Source organism: Lissotriton vulgaris, chromosome 9, assembly GCF_964263255.1.
Source record: "Lissotriton vulgaris chromosome 9, aLisVul1.2, whole genome shotgun sequence".
NCBI classification, from domain to species: Eukaryota; Metazoa; Chordata; class Amphibia; order Caudata; family Salamandridae; genus Lissotriton; species Lissotriton vulgaris.
The window spans coordinates 30,461,204-30,483,860 of NC_141697.1; the positions used below are offsets into that span (position 1 = coordinate 30,461,204).

The window sequence follows — 22,657 nt, forward strand, 5'->3', positions numbered from 1 at the left end:
TGACGGCTGTGGGCCTGGAAAAGCCCAAAGAGACCAAGAAGCAGTACCGCCCCTTCCAACGGCGGTTCGGCGGACAGGGCCGAGGTCGAGGACAGGCCTCAGGACACTCCCAGCAGCAGCAGCAGTTCCGGAAGCCGTTCCAGAAGCGGCAGAGGGGCAGGGGAGGCCAGCAATCGGCTCCGGCGCCCAAGGGCCAGGCGGGGCCTAGGCCCTAGGAACTTACTTCCCCCGGATCCGTTACCCACTCCGGTAGGGGGAAGCATCCAACTTTTTCTGGCAGAGTGGAGAAAAATTACTCAGGACAAGTGGGTGCTGAATATTGTTTGCAATGGATACAGTCTTCGGTTCACCAGCCCTCCTCCAGCTATTCCCCCGGTCAGCTCGCAGTTTCAGCTGCGCGAGCTTCAGGCGGAAGCGGATATCCTGTTGAGGAAACGGGCGATAGAAGACGTACCTCGGTCTCAGAGAGGAAGAGGTCTGTACTCCCGGTTCTTCCTGGTTCGCAAGAAGGACAAGAACGAGTTCAGGCCCATTCTGGATTTGCGACAGGCAAACAAATGGATTCGCAGAGAAAAGTTCCGCATGCTGTCGTTGCATCAGATTTACCCTCAGTTGCAACAGGGGGACTGGCTTTGCGCTATAGACCTACAGGATGCTTACTTCCATGTGCCCATTGCACACAAACACAGGAAGTTCCTGCGGTTCCAAGTCGGCACCAATCACTATCAATACACAGTACTCCCATTCGGACTGAAGTCTGCGCCGAGAACGTTCTCGAAGTGCATGGCGGTGGTAGCGGCACACCTGAGGAAGAACAAGGTGTTCGTCTACCCGTACCTGGACGATTGGTTGATCAAGGCATCCTCCTTCTCGGAAGCGCGAGCACACTTCCAGAAGACGTGCGTTCTCTTGAACAAGTTGGGGCTGCACATCAACATGGCCAAGTCTGTCCCGACTCCGGTCCAATGCATACAGTACTTGGGAGCCTCCATCAATACGCTGTCAGCAAGCGTGTCTCCTTCGGAAGAGCGACGATTATCACTCCTTCGAAAGGCTCAGGCTCTTATGACGACTCCATCTACAACAGTGAGGACGGTGTCTTCTCTACTGGGATCGATGGCCTCTTGTATCTTCCTGACGCCACACGCACGGCTGCACATGAGACCGTTGCAGGAGTGCTTGGAGGACCAGTGGGATCAGAGGAAAGGATCTTGGGACGACAGGATTCGGCTGTCGCTGCATGCTCTTCAGTCTCTGAAGTGGTGGTGTTCGGCGGAGAATCTCCTAAAAGGGGTTCCCTTTCACAAGGACATACCCAAGCAGACTGTCGTGACGGATGCGTCTCTTCTGGGATGGGGAGCGCACTCCGGGACTCTACAGATTCAAGGCACGTGGTCACCGATGGAGGCCACGTATCACATCAATTTCCTGGAACTCAGGGCTGTTCACTTGGCGCTGAAGGCCTTTCTTCCGTCCTTCCAGACCAACTCTCTGCTTGTACAGACGGACAATACCACCACGATGTATTACCTCAACAAGCAGGGGGGCTCGAGATCGCGCACCCTGTCTCAGGAGGCGCAGACGATCTGGCACTGGCTTCTAGCCAGAGGACTGTCGATAACGGCCACCCATCTGCCAGGTGTGCAGAATGTTCAGGCAGACTCACTGAGCAGGCTGCTTCAGGAAAACCACGAATGGGTCATAAACGACGAAGTACTAGGAGAAGTCTTCGCAAGGTGGGGAACTCCAGACGTAGATTTGTTCGCCACCGCCGAAAACAGCAAGTGCAGAGACTTCGCCTCCAGGTACTTCCAACAAGGGACGCTGGGGAATGCGTTGTGGATCAACTGGACGAACAGCTTTCTGTACGCCTTTCCTCCCATTCCCCTGCTTCCGGCGGTGCTCATCAAGCTGGCCCGATCCAGGACTCGGATGATACTCATCGCCCCGGGGTGGCCCAGGCAGTGGTGGTTCACGGACCTACTTCACCGGTCTCTCCTTCCTCACATTCGGTTGCCGTGCAGGCCGGACCTTCTCACGAAGTTCGGGGGACGGATGTTACACCCCAACCTCTCGTCTTTGAGTTTGGCGGCATGGCTCCTGAGATAGTGCAATATGGCCATCTGAATCTGCCCGATGATTGCATGGACATACTGAAGGAGTCTAAGAGACCTTCCACTCGGACTTCATATGCTTACAAGTGGAAGAGGTTTTGTATATGGTGCCATTCTATGGACCATGATCCTACTACCTGCAAGGAAGATGTCATCCTTCCTTATCTTTTACATTTGGCGCAGTCTGGCCTTAATGTCCATTCCATTAAGGTACATCTTGCTGCATTGACTGCCTACAGGAAATGCCCTTCACAGACTTCCTTTTTCCAGATCCCTGTGATCAAAGACTTTCTGGAAGGTTTGAAGAAAGTATTCCCTCCTGTCAGGCTCCCTTCGCCTTCGTGGGAATTGAATGTGGTGCTGTCCAGATTGATGAAGGAGCCTTTTGAGCCTATTCATAAGGCTTCGTTGCAGCACCTGTCCTGGAAGGCGGCGTTCCTCGTGGCCATTACATCGGCCCGCAGGGTGAGTGAAATTCAGGCGTTGTGTTGTAATGAACCTTATACTGTATTTCATGCTGCTAAGGTTGTTATGCGTACTCACCCTAAATTTCTTCCCAAGGTTATTTCTGATTTTCATATCAACCAGACTATAACTTTGCCTACGTTTTTTCAGAACCCTTCATCCCCAGCGGAGAGGTCTCTCCATTCCCTGGATGTGAGGAGGGTCTTGAAATTTTATCTGGATAAAACCAAAGATATTCGTAGGTCTGACCAGTTGTTTGTCAATTATGGATCGGTCAGGACGGGTCTTGCGACCTCTAAGCAGTCCATCTCTAGGTGGATTGTGTCCTGCATACAATTGTGTTATCAGAAAGCTAATAAGACCTTAGGGGGTAAGCCTAAGGCTCATTCCACCAGGGGCAAAGCTGCCACGACGGCTCTGCTCCGTAATGTGCCGTTTGCTGAAATATGCAAGGCAGCCACTTGGAAGTCGGTTCATACCTTTGCTAAGCATTACTGCCTGGACACTGACGCCAGGGCAGACGCTCAGGTTGGACAGGCTTCGCTGCGGAATTTGTTCGCACAGTAGTGGCGTTATGTATTATTCTCCACCGCCGCTTTGGTGTGGGGATGGGCTTGCCATTCTATTCACTAGATTATGACTATACACAGAGATCCCCTACTACAGAAGGAGTAGTTTCTGTCCTGTAACTCCAGTTCTGTAGTAGGGGTATCTCTGTTATAGTCATAAGCGCCCGCCCTCCTCCCCGGTGGAGATTGTTTCATCATACAAGAATGCGACAGGTCTGGCGTGCTTCGCCTTCAAAAAGAACTGAAGTAAGAGGGACCTGCTATGCATTCTGGGATACTGGGAGAAGTTCTGGAAAGTTCTCTTAAAGGCACAGTATCCTATTTAAGCCACATAATGGCAGCCTATGGGGCTTGTCTGTCCCTACCTTCCTCTCTATCATTCCAGAGTCTTTGACTGGGGGAGGCAAGTTTCTCTATGGTAGAAACTGCAGGCTGTGTTGTGTGTGGTGTTTTTTTGGTGGAAATTCTAGTTGAAGTACTGGACAGTGTAGCCTGTGGATATAGGCTGCATTATTTGTCTTTAAATTCTCTCTTAAGTGTCTTTGCAGTTTCTGCATTATTTTGACACCTTAAGAGATTATTTTTGATTGCCGGGGTCCACGCACATGGGCGGGACTATTCACTAGATTATGACTATAACAGAGATACCCCTACTACAGAACTGGAGTTACAGGACAGAAACTACTCCTTCCCTCTTTCCGGGATTATTTGCAGAACGCAAGGAGCCATGATGTTTTCTCTGTCATTGTGCAATTCAATATAAAGACATTTTAAATAAATAGAGGAATAAGGCTGAAAACTCCAAAGTGACTTGCATTATACGTTTAATGTAAGGCAGAAGCTATTTTATTCCTTATAAATACATGCTTATGCCAAAAACATTCCCAGAAACCACTTAAATTATTGGCTTCTTGGTCTTTCCTATGCAAGCTGTAACAGGCATGGACAGTGAAAGCTGACTCTGGAGTGTGAAATTAAACACACCTAAGAGCATCTAGTAATTTGTTTGCAAGAAAGAAAAAATAGTATCAGTTTATTGTAAATCAGATTAAAATAAAATGCTGTCACTCGGAATAAGAACAAATGTGCAGAGAGATTCTATCTATCTAGTAATGACATATGTGTCAAAAAAAGTAAACCTGATGCCAAAAATAACACTTTGTTTGTGATCGCTGTACATTTAAAAACAACAGATCATAAAGACCAAAAATCACCTTTTATTTTTGTTTAAACAGCAGCAGTAATGGTTCACTGTAACCTGCCTTTGACCTTGGCTGCTAGCAGAAGGCATTAGGACGTCACAACGCAACTGTAATAGTTTTTTTACAGTCGACCAGCTACATTATTTAATTATGGGTGAACACAGACCTCACAACTCCACTGTCATAAGGAATTGGGAGACTGTATTTTTATTCACTGATTGCGCTGACAATATACGAATGACACTTACCCCACTAATTGTCCACATATTTCCTGAGGTCTAACAGTTATGTTGGATGAGTGAGAGACTCCTTTCACATCCGGTGAGGCTGCTAAAGGTCTTACTTTTTTTTTTAATTGTGGCTGAGACTATGTGGAAGGTGTTAGGCTTTCCCCTCCCCCTTGAACTGAAAGGCTTCACTGAGCTTGGAGCCAGACAGGTATGAATGTGCCTCTAGGGCTGACTAGTAAATGGTATTACAATTGCGGCTACATTTGCAATAGCATTTCAGTGGGAAATTCAGAACCTCCCATATGGAGAAACCGATGAGCAATCTGGATAGTCTGTAAACCCCCTTTGACGAAAACTGCTAGTCTACATATCTAAGGCTAAAGCATTGTTGTCCTTCTCTCCAAGAAGGAGAACCCTGGACACGTTTGCTCCATTGGTGGTGATTTGAAAACATAGGTAAGAGCAGGCGTGGGCAAAATTTAACTTACACATGCATAATTTGTGAATTTTTGTGTTACACCCGTTATGCAAAATTCCAGAAATTACGCCATTATGTCACGTCATGCAAGTACACAGTTTTTAGAAACATTTACTGCAAGTGCGTGAGAACAACTCAAACTGCGAGAATGCGAACAGCTTTTATGTTTTTTATTCTATTATTTGAGTGGGAAATGTGTCTACATGTAAAAAACAAATTGACGTGTACTTATTTCGCACTAAATGTATTGACTTTCTCACCAAATTAGGCCGATTTTGTGAAATTTTCCCGAAACTTTGCATAGTTACGCAAGACTAATTTCTTACACCCCTAGATAAGAGGTCAGAGATGGGAGGTGTCCCCGGAAATGATGCATCTATTAACAGAATTTAACTAATCTGTAGGGGAAGATAGTGGAAGAGATTCATTCTATCAATGTTTTCTGTTTTTTCTCTGTTTGAGGGAAATCTGAGATTGCTAATTAGACTTCTGTGTGCAATACTAGATTAATGCTGTGATGCAATTACTGTTTTACCACTTTGCTCAAAACTCAAGAAACAAAACCCTGGAGAAAAAAGTCCAGTTTTTACCGTTCGACACTGGGAAACCCTAAAACCTGAACCTGGAAAAGGTCAAAGATTTTCATGCAGGGGCAGTGCTGTATCTGCTAATCTGTATTGCACAATAGGAGTTTAAATCTTTGTAGCAGAAGTGGGGTTGCCGCAAGTAAAAGGGGTTTGAGGTCCCTTCCTGTGGCTGGCATAGTTGAAAGTAGCAATGCTTGCAAAAGATACTGCAGCATATCTCTGCCTACTTTATAAGCTTTGCAAATAAACTCCTCAGAACTTTCAACATGCTCTTTAGGTCTCGCCTGAGCCAGCGCATGCGCTGTTCTAGCAAGACATTAACTAACTGGGTTAGACATTTACTAACTGGGTTTTCAAAGTGCTATCCAAAGGCTTTTGTCGGCCTCCAGCGTGTCGTTACGCACGGGTGGACGTGCACAGGCCATCTGGCTTTCTGTAAAGGCTCATAACGCCTTAGTGTGTGAATCCCCTCCCCTACCCCCTCCCTTCTCCCACTCCCTTCTCGACAGCTTCTCTTATTACAAGTGTCGCACGGCCAATGCTTTTTGGATCCATTTTACAGGGAAGCAACTAAATGAAAGAAGGAAAGAGATATGGGCTGCTCGCGCGCACCACTCGCGTGCTTGTTCTTTTGGTTATACATTTGTGATTACTTATTTGTTTTTCTCTGGCTGCATCGTTGTCCTGTCATGTTGCAGCCTGGTATTGAGTTCTATTATCTGCTTTCTGACACACCACTGCTTCCTGATTGGTAGCTCTAACTCACAGCTTCTGCAGGTTACTTAAGCAATCATGATTGCCTGTTAAAATCGTGTGGCTGGGCGAACTCTGAGTTGCGTCATCTATTACCACTTTAGGAGTAGAAAGAACCCATTTCGAACTTTACATCGGACCGCCCAATAGAAACTGCTATTTCACCTTTTAGTATACCTTGAACTAGAACCTGAGGATTTCAGTTTGCGTTTGAGATCATTTGTTTTAAAGTGTCTGCTTGACTGGATTCTCTTTCGTTCAGAACAATCTTGCTTTCCTATACCCACCTGAACACTGCCCCGTCGTTAGATGCTCAGGATATTTGACTTATCTGTTTTGAAGCATGTAATGTATTTTTAATGCACTGCATTCTTATCATGGCTATTTCATCCTTTCCTTTTTAGAAATCTACTCCAAAATGTTTGAGAAAATGAACTATATATAAGCATTATTAGCAAAGGCAATAGGTCTCGCCTTTGAGACTATTGACTCTGCATTGACTTTTGTTCCTGCTGGACAGCATTGCAATGACCAATTTGGCAATGTTATGCAGCTTTTCTGCCTAGTATTGTGGCTGGTGTGCAGCCTGGCTACTATAATTTTTTTTTTTAAAAGACCATGATGCATCCACGTTTAACAAAAGCCACACTGCAAAGCGTCCGGACCTCTGTGCAGCATGTCTACAAAACCTTGCTAATAGGTCTCACCACCATCACGTGTCACCAGCACAACACACTGATTACAAGCATTGGCATAGCCAATAGGTCTCGCCTTTGGGACCTTATAAGTGTTTAACCATGCAGCAGTTAATATTGTTGCACCAAGGGTATTGTCCGGCATAACTAAATACTTATAAGGTCCCAAAGGCGAGACCTATTGGCTATGCCAATGCTTGTTGTTTCTCGGTCTTTAAGTGGCTGCCTATATTTAAGTTGCTGTTGTGATTGGAACATTTTTTTTGAGGTTTTAACCTAATTTGCTTTATGTGATGATATACGTTAAGGAACAGTCCAGTGCAACAAAATAATGTTAAAGACCAACATCAGTTGATAGTGAATTCCTGGTATTAACCACTGCGCCTAATTCATTTCTTCACAGGAGTCAACAGAACAAAGCTGCACGACATGATTGCAGAGCTCGGAGATGAAGAACTAGCTCATATCCCTGCTGGAATGCTGAGCCCATCTCGGGTCCCAACCTCCAGGATAACAGACCACGAAGGCGGGAGAGCAGAGGAAGGTAAAGGGCATTGTGGCTAATTTATTTATAAGTGTAACACCTGCGTTACAAACCCAGTTATCTCTAGTTACACTAGTTAGGCAAAATCCACTGACATGCAGTCCGCAGTAGGAGACTGTTGTGTAGTAGTGGGAAAGAACTGGACGTCTGGGGGAAAGGAAAAGAAACAGAGGCTACCGAAAACTGTAATTTAACAGATGCAAAACAGGAGCCTAATCAGGTTGGGAAAGTGCAGAGTTTTGGTGTTTTTTCTTGAATGTGAGGTGCTGGCCAGGTGAGTGGGGAACTGATGGAAGGGGAGAGAGAAGAGGGGGCTGTTCTTTAGTGTTGTTGCTCATATGGTGAAGTGCCTATCACCATTTACTTTTGTGTTTGCATTTGAGTTGATCGGTGGGGTTTCAAAATAGTGCCCCTGTGCAGAATCTGTGGGGTGAGTGCAGTAAAGCACTTAAGTGAGGTCCGATTCCAATCTGATGGTCAAGCTTCCCCCTTCAGTCACTCAAAGATGTTTCTTATATAATCCAAAATAAAGCCATGAAAATTTGACATTCTTAATAAATGACTGCAGCCATAATGTCTATGGGGATGAGGGAGGCGGACATTTTGAGTAGAGTACGTTTTTTTAAAAGTGCTCTTAATTTTTTGCAACTTTCTGGACTGATATGCCATTGTAGTTCATGTTACCACTTTGATTTTTGTGTTGCTGTACAGAAACATGCAAATATCCCTGCTTAGGTGCGAAATTATGGAACAAATATAAATAGATGTTCATTATGTAATACTGACCTACAAATGACCCTAACAATTGGGAAAGCCCTCTAGCCACTATTTTTGGTGACTGCAGGACATTACTCCTCAAGAAAATGCTTTCAAATCACATCCCAGCTATGTAGTACAATAAAACACTATGCTCAATAGCGCTTCTTTCATCAGTCAGTGACTAACCTATTGATCAACCCCACACTGAGCGAGTTGTACCATCCTATTTCTGAAGCCGAACTGCTCGGAGAATCAGAAAAACTTTCACACTCTGGTCAGCAATGGTGACTTTGAAATTGCATGGGTAGCACCATCAAATAACCAGCGGTGCTATGAGGCCATATTAATGTAGACTGTATGCATGCCAGTAACACACTGTTCAAGGCATGTGTGCTGTAGATGCACATGCTTTGCATACTTCTGTCATCTAGTGTTGGGTCCTGATGTTTGCAAGTTGTTTTTGTAAGAAGAAGTCTTCGAGTCACAATGTAAGGTCACTCCTCCTTTCAGTGATACTGTGCATGGGCATTGACTCAATTTTTAGATTGTTAAGAGAAGAAGATAGTGATGCTTTTCTTATTACGATCCAAGAAGATCTTGCAGGAACATCAGGCTTGACGAAATAGAGGCAGAGCATTGAAGACACTCCAGATATCTTCGGAGAACAGGATATTGAACAGGAAGATGTGGAAGTGTCAGCAGCCGAAGGAGAAACTTTTTCTCTCCTCAAGACTCCCATTCAGAACTCGAAATTGAATTTGAGTCCTATGACGTTCCAGCTGGTTAGGGTGCCCGAGTACCCAAACTCCTTTGCCCAAATAAAAACCTGCTTCCACCACACAAAAGGCTTCCGGGCCACCACTTTCATCTGGCCATGGTAGGCACCAAGATTCTGCTTCCACAGCCCCACCTTCCAGATTGGCACTGAATGTACAACTAAAGCCTTCCAGTTCGAGCCGAGACTCCACCTCTGCTTTGAAAAGTTCTGCCTTTTGAAGCATCCTGCCCTTTTCATGAAAAAGTTGATTATAATCAAGAGATCTTAAAGGAAAACTGGGTCACAGTGTGCTCTTTTACTATTGACATCTGCCAGACAGTTCCCTCATTAGTTTAGGTTCTTGAGACTACTCCTGAGGTTTGGTGTACAGCCAAGGGATCCTCATCAATAGTCATTAGCAGTGAATATTCCCACCCGTGGAGAACAGATGGGAATCTTACTTCTAGAAGCAGATCTGGTTCTCCTTCTCTTATGCTTCACAGGTGATCTTCCTCTTGAGCCAACAGATTTCTGTCTCTCGAAGAGACCATCCAGATGAATCCTTTTTCTGTCCTTGAGAGTACGCCTGGATACATTTTTGCAATGTTGGCAATTCTCAAGAACATGTGTCTCAAGAAGACACAGAATACAGACAGCACGGGTGGCATTTAGGACAGAAAAAAGGGCTAAATTCTGTCAGCAAATGATAGTTCCTCATTGTAACCGATAAGACGACTAGTAAAAGAGAGAACTACCAAAAGATATAATATATTTTCTGACAAAAAACCAAGAGCCGAAAAGAAAAACTGACCTGTCACCCCTGAGGCATGATATGAAGCAGGGGTTCTTGGCTGCCTTAAAGGCACAGTGCAGTTTTATAATTTTCTATTCTGTATGTGTGTTCCAATGCAGCATATGGGCTAGACATGCTTTACTATTACATTGCAGTTCGTGCAGTTCAATATAGAAAGTATGAGTGTCTCTTTACTTTCCTGTTTTTTCCTACTATGAGTGTATGTAAAAGGATTAAAAACAGATATGTTTAATTATACAAATGCAATTTATGGAAGCATTGGCTAGCCTTGTTTAAGGCTGCTTTTTTCTTAATTATGGAGTAATCTGTGTGTGTATGTGTGTGTGTATATAATATATATATATATATATATATTTTTATGCACTCCAGGGTCCCCTCACATGGGCCTTAATATTCGCTGCTTGACTAGGATTAGGATACCTCAGGAAGAGTATTAGGATAACAGGTAAGTAACTTATCTATCTGAAAGAAACAGGTTAGTATTAGATTTCTTACCTTAGAATATCCCCAGGCGTCAAACTGGATCCGGAAACTTTTGCGTAGCAGTACCCTTGCGCGTCGATAGGCGTCATCTGCGGCTCCATGTCCGTCGTCTGCGTCGTTGGAGCCGGGATGACGGCGCCGCAGTACTTGGACGCCTCCCTCGTGTGCTGACATCAGTTCTTTTTTTTTTCCGCACGAGCAAGCGCCTATCCGGAAAAAGTGGTACCCTTAGTCATTCTGTGACTAAACTTTTTTGATCATTTATGATCACTTTTCGAAGTTGAACGACTCCGACGGTGCCGGTAGGGATGTCTGGGTTCAAACCCTGCGTCGACTGCAACCAACTGATGTCGGTTACCGCCCCCCATCCCCGGTGTCTACATTGCCTGGGACCCGTCCACGATGACAAGTCGTGCCCCTGACTGCCGGGCCTTGACGTCAAAGGCTAGGCGGGAGCAGTCCCGCTAGCACCTCGAGCTCTGGCAGTCGGCCCGCGCCGTTCGAAGTCCCGGTCCGGAAGAAGGTCGAGGGACCGGTCGGGCCCGCAGACATCACAGCTCCGGGAGTCGACACCACTCCCCGGGCTCCAAGTCCTCAGGTAAGAGGCACAAGAAGTCGAAGAGACAACATCGCTCTTCTGACTCTGACACCGCCCACGCGGCTCCGCCGGAGCCGCAGGCGTCGCGGCCTGCTCCATACCCGCCGGTCCCTAGGCATAACGCGACTCCGGAGGAGGTCAATGCCTTCCTCACGTCCATGAGGTCGCTCACTCCTCCGTCTGGTTCCGCGGCACCTTTGGGCCAAGCGGCCCCGACTGGGAGCCCAAGCCGGCCGGGTGCTTCGGCCCCGGCGTCGTCGGGTGCTTGGCCCCGGCGCAGTCTGTGACTTCGGTCCCGCCGCCACAGGGCCCCGCTGGATCCAGTTCATGGATCCGGGTCGTCACCAGTTGACCTTACGACCTCGCCGGCCCTCAGGGTGTCGCCCCCGGCGCCGTCCCAGGACGACGCCGTCTTGGGTCACCCCCTCGATCCGGGTCCGCACCGGAGCGGCGCCGCTCTCGACGCCGATGGGAGACTATGACCTGGCCCCATCATTTGACCCTGAGTATCAGGTGATAGTGGCGAGGCGGATTGCAAGGGGCCTGAGGACCCTCTGGCACGTGAGTGCTAGTCTTATCAGGACTGGGCAGGTCAGCTAGGGGATGCCGGTGGTCTGGACAATTCGCCGGACACTGGCTTTGTCTCTCCTCCTACCGTGGCTACGAAGGAAGGGGCTGCCTATATTGTGGTGTTGACGCGGGCTGTCAAGGCCTTGGCTCTTGAGCTCCCCGTCGCGGCCGTGAGGACTAACCTCCTCACTGAGGTCCTTAAACCGCAAATAAGCTCCTCGGAGCCTCTGTTGCCGTTTAATGAGGCCTTGTCTGACGTTCTTCTGGGCACTTGGTCCAGGCCCGCTACAGGTCCCCCTGTAGATAGGAACGTGGCCAGACGCCACTGCCCGGCTCAGGGCGACCCTTGCTTCCTATCCACTCACCCCACCCCCAAGAGCCTGGTCATGCAGGCCTCTAATTCCCAGACTGCATACCCGACGGCTCCCCCCGACCGGGAATCCAAGAGGTACGAACAGTATTGTAAGAAGATGTTCTCCTCAATGAGTTTGGGGTTGCGATCAGTTAACACTGCGTGCCTCTTGGGACGTTATTTCCACTCTCTGTGGGACATGGTCGCTGACGTGCTGCCACAATGTCCGGAGGAGGCCCGGACTAAACTTGCCCAAGCCCTTGCGGAGGGTCGAGATGCGGCACGGTATTCCATCCGATGTGGGCTGGATACAACGGACTCGCTAGGTAGAGCGATGGCAACGACGGAGGCGATTCGTCGCCACGCCTGGCTGAGGTCCGCCAACTTTTCGGCTAATGTCCAAAACACCCTTATGGACATGCCATTTCTTGGCCGTCGCCTCTTTGGCGACAAGCCAGACAGTGCGCTTGAGCGCTTTAAGGACTCCAGGGCTCCTTGGGCCAGTCGGCCACCCGCAGCAACCTGCTGCCTTTCGCTCCTTTCGTGGCCAAGGAAGGGGCGCCCCCACACAATTTGCCAGCCATGGGCCGCAGACTAACATCCAACGCGGTGGTGGACGTGGTAACGGCAGTGTCGGTGCCCAGAGACAACGGCGAGGCCAGTCCACATCCACCCCTGCAGCATCCTCCTCAAAGCCCGCCTAGTCCGAGCTTTCAGGGCCACGTGACACCAGTGGGGGGCAGGGTTCGCCATCACCTCCTTCACTGGCGCACCATCACTTCGGACAGGTGGGGGCTGCAAATTGTCCGAAGGGGCTACTCCCTCCCCTTCGAGGCGACCCCTCCAGCCATGCCACCGCAGCACCACCGTGTGCCTGGGGATCACTTGAATCTTTGGCTGGAGGAAGTTACGGCCCTCTTGGCCAAGGGGGCCGTTGAGCGCGTTCCTGGGCCAGAAGTAGGGTGTGATTGTTATTCCCAATACTTTCTGGTTCCCAAGAAGGGCAAAGGGGGCCTATGCCCTATCTTGGATCTGCGGAACGTCGATGGCTTCTTCCGGAAGGAGAAGTTCAAGATGCTGACACTGGCTCGGGTTTTAGCTGCCCTGGACCCGGGAGACTGGAGCATTGGACTAGCAGGACGCTTATTTTCAAAGCCCCGTCCTGCCGGCCCATCGGCGCTACCTGCAGTTCATGGTAGGCCACGAGCACTTTCAGTTTACCGTGCTCCCCTTCGACCTTACCAGCGCCCCACGGGTGTTCACGAAAGTGATGGCGGTGGTCGCAGCTCATCTGCGCAGGTTAGGGGTTTCAGTCTTCCCCTACCTTGATGACTGGTTGTTGAAGGCGGGCTCGCCCCAAACAGTCGTCAGCCACCTCCAGACTATGGCCGACCTCCTGCACCTGCTGGGGTTCTCCATCAATGTGCCGAAGTCGCACCTGTGTCCCTCTCAGAAGCTCCTCTTCATCAGAGCAGTTCTAGACTCTGCACAGTTTCGGGTTTATCCTCCCTAACAGTGGGTTCGGGATATTCAGGCTCTGATTCCGATCTTTCAGCCGTTATCCCGAGTCTCGGTCAGGTTGATGCTGCGGCTTCTGGGGCTGATGGTCTCCTGCATCCTTCTGGTGCATCACGCCAGGTAGCGGATGTGGGCTCTGAAGTGGGACTTGAAGTTACAGTGGGCCCAGCATCAGGGCAACTAGTCCGACCATGTCTTGATCTCTAAGGGCACTGCAAGACAGTTGCAGTGGTGGTTCACGGACCGCGATTGGGTCAGCGGCAGATCCCTCTCCCTACCCCAACCGGAGCACGTAGTTGTGATGGACGTGCCCCTCCAGGGCTGGGGGGGCCACACGGGAGAGGCGGAGATCAGAGGCCTCTGGTCTCCGGCGGAGTCCCGGCTCCACATCAACTTTCTGGAGCTGCGGGCGATCCAGCTTGCACTGAAAGCATTCCTCTCCTCTGTCCGGGGGAGTGTAGTGCAGGTGCCATGTGGTACTGCAACAAACAGGGCGGGGTGGGGTCATGGACCCTATGCCAGGAGGCTCTGCGCCTCTGGCAGTGGCTGGAACATCAGGACGTGACCCAGGTGGTTCAACACCTGGCAGGTTCCCTGAACGCCAGGGCGGGCAAACTCAGCCGTCGGTGCATGATGGATCACGAATGGCGTCTGAACTCGGACGTGGCGCAAGGCCTCTTTCAGCAGTGGGGAGAGCCTTGGTTAGATCTATTCGCCACAGAAGAGAACGCACAATGTCATCAGTTCTGTGCATTGGAATTTCCAAGGCGGCACTCGCTCGGAGATGCTTTTCGTCACGAGTGGAGCTACGCCTTTCCGCCTATACCACTTCTGCCAAGAGTGCTGAAGGAGATCAGGTGCGACCGGGCCCCAAGTCATCCTTGTGGCTATGCACTGGGCACGAAGATACTGGTATCCCAAGCTACTCAGCATGTCTGTCGATCCCCCGATTCGTCTGCCTCTTCAGGAGGACCTTCTGTTGCAGCAACAGGGGACGGTCCTCCACCCGAACCTGTCCAGTCTCCACTTAAATGCGTGGAGATTGAGCTGCGGCAGTTGAGGCCTATTGGCTTGCCTCCTGAAGTCTGTACTGTGATTCTGGCAGCCAGGCGTACCTCCACAAAATCGGTATATGCCTGCAGGTGGGACAAATTTGTGGCATAGTGCACAGCAAAGGCTGTGGATCCCCTTTCTGCCCCTCTTTCAGAGGTTCTCTTCTTTATTCTTTCTCTTTCCCAGCAGGGTTCTGCTCTGGGCACTCTAAAGGGCTACCTCTCAGCCATTTCCGCCCTATTAAGGCTCCCTGATGAGCCCTCTTTGTTCAAGTCCCCAGTTGTAAACAGGTTTTTGAAGGGCATCACTCATATGTTTCCTCCTGTTCCTTTAGTGATGCCTCAGTGGGTCTTGAACCTTGTTCTGACTTATCTGATGTGCGCTCCTTTTGAGCCACTTCATAACTGTCCTCTTCGTCTCCTTACTCTCAAGACTGCATTCCTGGTTGCCATCACCTCTGCCAGGAGAGTGAGTGAGCTCTAGACTCTTTCCTCTAAACCTCCTTTCCTTTCTGTCCATCCGCACAAAGTTGTGTTGTGGACGCGACCCTCTTTCCTGCCCAAGGTAGTCACAGCCTTCCACTTCGGGCAGTCCATCACCTTGCCCACCTTCTTTCTGCCTCCGCATCCCTCAAAAGAGGAAGAGAGGCTCCAACGTCTGGACCCAAAACGTGCGCTCTCATACTATCTGGATTGCACACGCCAACTCCGGGTGGATGACCAACTTTTTGTTGGGTTGGTGGGCGCTAAGAAATGTCGGGCGGTGCCCAAACAAACCATCTCTTGTTGGGTCGTCTTGTGCATTAAGGCGTGCTATTCTTTGGCTAAAAAGGAGTTTCCTGTTGGGCTGAGTGTCCATTCCACTCGGGCCACGGCGGCTACTACTGCCCTGAGTCGGCGAGTCCCCTTGCAGGGCATCTGTCAGGCAGCTACGTGGGTCTCGCTGCACACGTTCGCAAGACACTACTGCCTGGACAGCCAAGTCCGGAGAGATGGCTTCTTTGGCCGTTCCGTTCTCCAGGAATTTCTGGTGTGATCATTGGTTCGCAGACCCACCACGGGGTTGGTATTGCTGGGGTATCAATTCTAAGGTACGGAATCTAATACTAACCTGTTTGTTTCAGATGCACAAGTTACTTACCTTCTCTAACGATATATCTGTAAGAAACAGTAGTTAGTTTTAGATTCCTTACCGCCCCACCCATCCTCCCCGGTCTGCGAACCGATATCTAGGGTTAAGGTCATCCTCTTTCAGGGCACCAGTGTTGGTTTTTATCATAGCTCTGCGTTTCTGGACCGATCTGAGACTTTTGACTCAGTTAGTGGCCTGCTTGTCGGAGCACTCTTCGTCGATCTTAAATTGTACCCCTCCTTGGATGGCACCGGTGGGTCGGGAAACTCTACCAATTCAAGTGTCTCTATTTGTGGATAGCAACTCAGGCGTTCGGTCTTTGGTCAGGAGCTCTTCTTGGCTGTTCACTTCTCCGGGGGCCGTCAGTGTTGGAGGTATCTTCTTACAATGGTGCGCATGCACCCAGTTCTTCTTTCCTTCCACTCGAAGGGCAGTTCGGGTGGTAATCAGGACCTGCCAGGGGCCCGTCCACCTGGGTTCTACTCTCTTCGACCTCTGGAAATTTCGAGTCAGCACGAAGTCCCCAGGCTGGATATCATGTCCTGGGCCCCTGGACACATCTGGAATGGCATGCAGCACCTGTTGTTGGATAAGAGTTAGTTTGTTCATCAATTTGTACAAGTAATCAGACATTAGTATGTCCGGGACATCATGGATGGAAGTTGGTTTTGGTGCCGTCCAAATGTTCATAGGCCTGCCAAAGACCACTTCATAGAAGGTTAGTCGGTGTTTTGTTGGGGTGGAGCGCATCGATAGCAATGCCAGTGGGAGAGCGTCTGGCCATTTCAACCCAGATGTGGCGACTATTTTTGCTAGTTTCAGTTTTAGTGTGGCGTTGTGTCTCTCTACCAGGCCCGCTTATTGGTGGTGGAAAACGGCAAGGATCCTTTGCTTTACCCCCAACCCCTTCAATATGTTTTGTATAACTTCTGCTACGAAGTGGGGGTCATTGTCGCTCCATAAAATTCTACAAAGGCCATATTGGGGAAAGAATTATTTTAGTAACACCTTCGCTGTAGCTAAGGCGGTGTTGTCGCGGGTGGGGAAGGCCTCCACCCATTTACTAATAGCGCACACGATCACCAGTACGTATTTAAGACCGCGGCACCTTTCTAGCTGGATGTAGTCCATTTGGAGGACTTCAAAGGGATGGTCGGGGACTCCAAACCCTCCCTGCGGTACTACGGTCCCTTTCCCTGGGTTGTGTTGCAGACATACTAGGCATTGTTGCACTAGGCGTTTTGCTGATTCTGTTATCTCGCTGTTATGTCATACCCTGGTGATCAATTCGGCCATGGGGGCAGATCCTATGTGTGCGGGTAAAAGTGCCATGGTCAATACAGGGATCAGATAGGCATTTGGCAGCAGCCATTTGTCCCCGACTTTTGTCCTCCAGCAGCCTTCCTCGTCTTTTAGTCCCACCCGAGCCCATTCAGTCAGTTCGTCCTGTGTGCCACTTGTTTGTATGTCCCTTACAGTCATTCTAGCATCAGTCCATTGTTCTGCTTGTGACCTGTTCACGTACATCCGTGTTGTGGTTCAGTCCTGGGCTGTGGTTCGGGCAGTAATGTTAGCTAGTGCATTTCCCTGGCCAATGAGGTCGGTCACTTTCTTATGAGCCTGGCACTTAATTACTGCTAGCTGCTTGGGGAGGAGGACTGCTTCCGTTAATGCTGAGACTAGATTTCCATGTAGGATGGTTGTGCCGTGTGATGTCAGAAACCCTCTTTCCCTCCAAAGGAGCCCAAAATGATGAACCACCCCAAAGGCATACTGGCTATCAGTGTATATGTTGACTGTTGTGCCAGCCACTAAAATACACGCTCATGTAAGGGCAATGAGCTCAGCTGCTTGGGCGGATCGCTGGGCAATGCGGGCTGTCTCTAGGATGGTTCGGGCTGTGGTTACGTCATATGCTGCTGAAGTGGTGCCATCTGGAAGTTTGAGGCACGAGCCGTCTACCCATAGTTCTCCGTCTGTGTCTGGGAAGGCAGTGTTTCGGGAGATCTACTCTACTCTGTCTGTTCGTCAGTGAGGGTTACGCAATCGTGCAGTGGAGTCACACCAGGGTCGGTCTCGGGTAGGGGTAACAATGTCGCAGGATTGAGAGAGGTGCATCGCTTCTGGGTGATGTGTTGTTCTAGCAGGGTTAAGTCGTAGCCTGTCAGTCGTGCGCTAGTCAGCTGTTGGGTCTTGGTCTGGTTCAGTAGTGTGTCGACTGCATGGGGTACTAACACTGTGATGGGGTTGGAGACCACTATTCCCTCACTCTGGCGTATGGATACGGCTGCAGCCTCCACAGCGCGCAAGCATGCTGGCAGCGCTCTAGCTACTGGGTCGAGGTTGGCAGAGAAGTATGCACATGGGCGATGTTTGTGACCAATCGACTGTGTTAAGACGGACAATGCACATCCCTCCCTTTCATGCGTGTAGAGGAAGAATGGTTTGGAGTAGTCTGGGGTACCTAGAACAGGAGCTGAACAGAGGGCATCTCGTAATTCTTTGAATGCTGGCTGGTATTCGGGTGTCCAGCGAAAAGGTGATGGGGTGTCTTTGGCTAGGAGGCAGAGAAGGGGTTTTACAGTGAGAATAAAGTTTGGTAACCACTATCGGCAGAATGAGGTGAGGCCTATCAGAGAGCGGACTTGCTTCTGATTCTTGGGAATGGGAGTGTCTAAGATTGTCTGGATTCTGTTGAGTGTGAGTCTTCTTCCTTCTTTCGATAAGAGGTGACCTAAATAGGTCACTTGTGGCTGGCAGAACTGTAATTTCTTTCGAGAAACTTTGTGGCCATTGTCTGCAAGGAAGTGTAGGAGTTGGATGGTGGCTGTGACAGCTAGTGGGGTGGTGTCTGCTGCTAGAAGGATATTGTCCACATTCTGTATCAACACCACTCCGTCCGGTAATTGAACGGCATCTAACTGTCTCTTGAGCGCCTGGCTATAGATGCTTGGGCTCTCTGTGTACCCCTGGGGTGCTCGACAAAATCTATATCAGCAGGATCTTAGAGTGAATCCGAAGAGATAGCGACTGTCTTGGTGAATGGGTATGGAGAAGAAGGCATTCTTAAGGTCAATAACGGTGAAAGTGGTAGCAGTTGACGGAATCAGGGTGTTCGAGGCATGTGGGCTGCTGAATTCATATCTGTGCATAGATCGCCGCCTAGTGTTGGGTCCGGGTGATTGCACATTGTTGTCCTGGAAGAGTCTTCGAAGTATCACGAGATAGGTGGCTCCTCCCCTGGACTACAGTGCGCATGGGCATCCTCTCCATCCTCAGATTGTTTTTTTCCGCCATTGGGTTCGGATGTACTTTCTCAACTCTAGTTCGGAAACTTGTATTGACTCTTTCCTAAGGCCAAAAGGCCTTCAAAGCGTCGGTATTGTCTCGTTCGGACACCACAGGCCCAGACTACGACGACGATGGATTGGAGCCCGTTTAAACGATGCCCCGTCTTTAATTCGAAATACCCCCATATAGATGTGCACCCAGTGTGCAATAAATGTTTGTCACCCGAGCACGACGAGGCCAGCTGTATGGCCTGCTCGAAGTTCCGCTCCAAGAAGACACTTAAACTTCAACGCGCAGCAAGGCAGTCGGCGCAACAGTCGGCGCCAGAACCGGTCAACATCTTCGAGGCCGGTGACGATGAAGGCGTCCAAGATGAGGAAGAAGAAGACAAGGAGGTACCTGAAGAGCAGTCTGAACCAGCGTCCGAGCTTGACTCCAACTTCGAGGTGGACGAGCAAGGTTAAGAGTACGTCCACGAAGAAGACGTCGTCGAGGTAGGGGACGACTAAGGGGCCATCGGAGCCGTCTATGACGACTCCAGTGATGAGCCGGGCCCAACCGCAGTAGCGGGGCCCATCACTGACATTACGCTCCCTACGGCTCAGGTGGAGGCATCGTCGACAGGCCTTAGCCAAGATCTTCAAACACGTTCTATAGCCCCGCGTCCAAGCCAGGCTAAGAATGCATCTAAGGAGCCATCGGTCGATTCCTCAAAATCGAAACCGAAACCAATGGAGCAGAAATCGAAACCAAAACTACTTAAAATGGTGGTCGGTTCGACGTCGACACCTGTCCAATCAAAGACTATGGACCACCCTTCGACGTCGAAAGTGCCTGTCGCCTCGAAGACTGGGGCGTCGAAGCAGAGCTCAACCAGCAAACACGTCACCTCGGCGCCGTCGACGTCGACGCACAAACATGGCGACAAGGCCAAAGGCCTCCAGACAATGAAGGCCATCGACCCGAAGATTTCGGGGCTCAAGCCACTGCTCAGCAAGCACCTCGAGCCGAAAGCCAAAGCCGACCCGAAACAGCAAGTCTCGTCGACGCCTAAGGCTGTGAATGCTACAAGCCGAGAGCTCGAGTCGACGCCATCAACCAAGCGTCCTCCTCCAGCGCCGAAGCAGCTCGAATGGACCACTACATCGAGCTCCAAGACCGTCAGACAACCTCCGATCAAGTTCGGTCTTCCGCCGACGGCTCGAGCGAAGCACCTCGAACTCCACAAAGGCGCCGAACCTTCCAAAACATTGTCGGCGCCCTCGAAGCCTGCTCCCGGAAGTGTTGTGTTCCACGAACCCTCGTACGACAACCAGTCGAAACTGTATATCGACTCTGAATCAGGCAGGCTAACCATCCACAAGCGGAAGATCGCGCCTGAACATCCTTTGGAGGGTTACAAAATTCCTCTTAAACGGAAGAAGGACTCTGCCACCTCACCGGTTCTCTTCGAGCACGTTCAGGACTGTTCGCAGCAAATGGCATATTCTCCAGCACAAAGCGAGGAGGACATGGGTGAAGACTATGGTCAAGCGGCCTTCGCCTATCACGCTGACACTGATCAGGATGAACCACAACAGTGGTCTGAGGCTGTTGATCAAACTGTAGACCCTGATGATCCACATGCTGCACCAGACGCCCAGTCCTACAACGTCAAGACTTCACCAACTGAGGACATGGCGGCGTTCAACGCTCTGATAGAAAGGGCAGCACTCAACCATGACGTGGAGATGCATGCAGAACCAGTGGACGAAGATTTCTTGTTTGACACTTTTTCCACCTCTGAACGTTCCACTAAGACTTTGCCTATGCTTAAGGGGGTCCTCAAGCATGCTGCGGACATTTTCAGAGAACCCACCAAAGCTAGGGTTATCAACCCACGCATTGAGAAAAAATATAGGCCTGCTCCAGTGGGCCCCACTTACATCAAAGGCCAGCTCCCCTTGGACTCCCTTGTAGTGGCCAATGCCCGCAAGAGGGCAAACTCACAAACTAGTGGTGACGCTCCACCTCCGGACAAGGAATCAAAAATTCTGGAGGCGTCAGGAAAGCGAGTGGCAGCGCAGGCTGCTAATATTTGGAGGATTTCCAATACAAAGGCCCTGTTGGCTAGATACGACAGGGCACACTACGACACCCTAGAACAGTTGTTGCAACACCTGCCTGATATGTACAAGGAGGGAGCAGAGATTATTATACAAGAAGGGAAATTGATTTCTAATGCGTCCATCAAATGCGCACTGGACGCAGCAGACACGGCAGCTAGGGCCATAAACACTAGTGTGATGCTAAGACGTCACGCATGGCTCCGCATCTCTGGTTTCAAGCCCGAGATTCATACTACTCTGCTCAACCAGCCGGTTAACCCGGACTTCCTTTTTGGTCCCGAGGTAGACACAACACTCAAAGATAAAGAAGGACACTGAGACAGCCAAATCCATGGGGGCTCTGCAATCTCAGCAGTTTCGGGGCGGTTCCTTTCGTCGCTCCGGTAATAGGGGAGCCTCTAGAGGACAGGTTTTACAGCAAGCCCAGTACACCAAACGGAGCACGCAATTCACCTACACAAAGAATACCAGGGGTGGATACCGTGGGAACAGCGCCAGAGGACGTGGCAATAACAACGCCAGATCCTCCGCTCCCAACAAACAGTGACGCCTTGTCACTGCCCCAGACCATCAAACACCTGTCGGCGGCAGACTCCAGCAGTTCCTGCCAGTCTGGGAAAGCATTACCACGGACAGGTGGGTGAGACAACTTATCCGATACGGCTATTGTCTAGAACTAACCTCCACCCCCCCCCCCCCCCAACCCCCCCCCCCCCCCCCCCCCCCACATACCCCCAAGACACCGTCCTATGTCCGCAGAGCACATGCACTTATTCCAGCAAGAAGTACTCTCCATGCTGCAAAAAGGGGCAATAGAGCTCGTGCCTGCAGAAGAACGAGGTACAGGGGTGTACTCTCTGTACTTCTTAATCCCAAAAAAGGACGGAACCATGCAGCCCATTCTAGACCTCAGACCCCTCAACCAATACATCCTTTCTGAACACTTTCATATGTTAACCTTACAGCAGGTCCTGCCGTTGCTCAGCCAGGGCGACTTCCTAGCCACCCTGGACCTCAAGGATGCATATTTCCACATTCCCATTCACCCAAGTCACAAAAAGTATCTCAGATTCACCATCAACAATCAGCATTACCAATTCAAGGTTCTGCCTTTCGGGGTCACCACTGCCCCCAGAGTGTTCACCAAGTGCTTAGCGACCGTGGCTGCGCACCTTCGCAGACAACATATTCACGTCTACCCCTACCTGGACGACTGGCTCGTTCAGGCCAAGTCAGCCCAGCTGTGTGCCAGCCATATGCCACGCACAATTTGTCTCCTTCACAGTCTGGGGTTCTCACTCAACTACACGAAGTCACACCTGCAGCCAGCCCATGTGCGACAGTACCTAGAAGCAACCTTGAGCACTGACGGCAACAGCGCAGCCGAACTCTGCCAGGGTCGACAGCATGCAGCTGCTCATTCGGAGGTTCAAACCTGAACAATCACTCCCAGCACAGGTGTTCATGCAACTGATCGGTATGATGGCATCCTGCATATTTAAAGTCCCGCACGCGAGACTGCACATGCGTCCCCTTCAAGAATGCTTAGCACGTCAGTGGAACCAGGCTCTTGGGCATCTAAAAGA

At 50.1% G+C, this 22,657-nt stretch overlaps 1 protein-coding gene across 3 annotated transcripts in view; it reads left to right on the forward strand.

Annotated features, from left to right (window-relative positions):
- The window catches only part of STRN3 (striatin 3), a 1,097,014-nt gene that overhangs the window by 670,477 nt on the left and 403,880 nt on the right, over positions 1 to 22,657 (forward strand). For all 3 annotated transcript variants that reach the window (XM_086936977.1, XM_086936979.1, XM_086936980.1), the window contains one exon: positions 7,497 to 7,637. In XM_086936977.1, the coding sequence (XP_086793103.1) occupies positions 7,497 to 7,637 (141 nt within the window). The remainder of the gene's footprint in view (positions 1 to 7,496; positions 7,638 to 22,657) is intronic.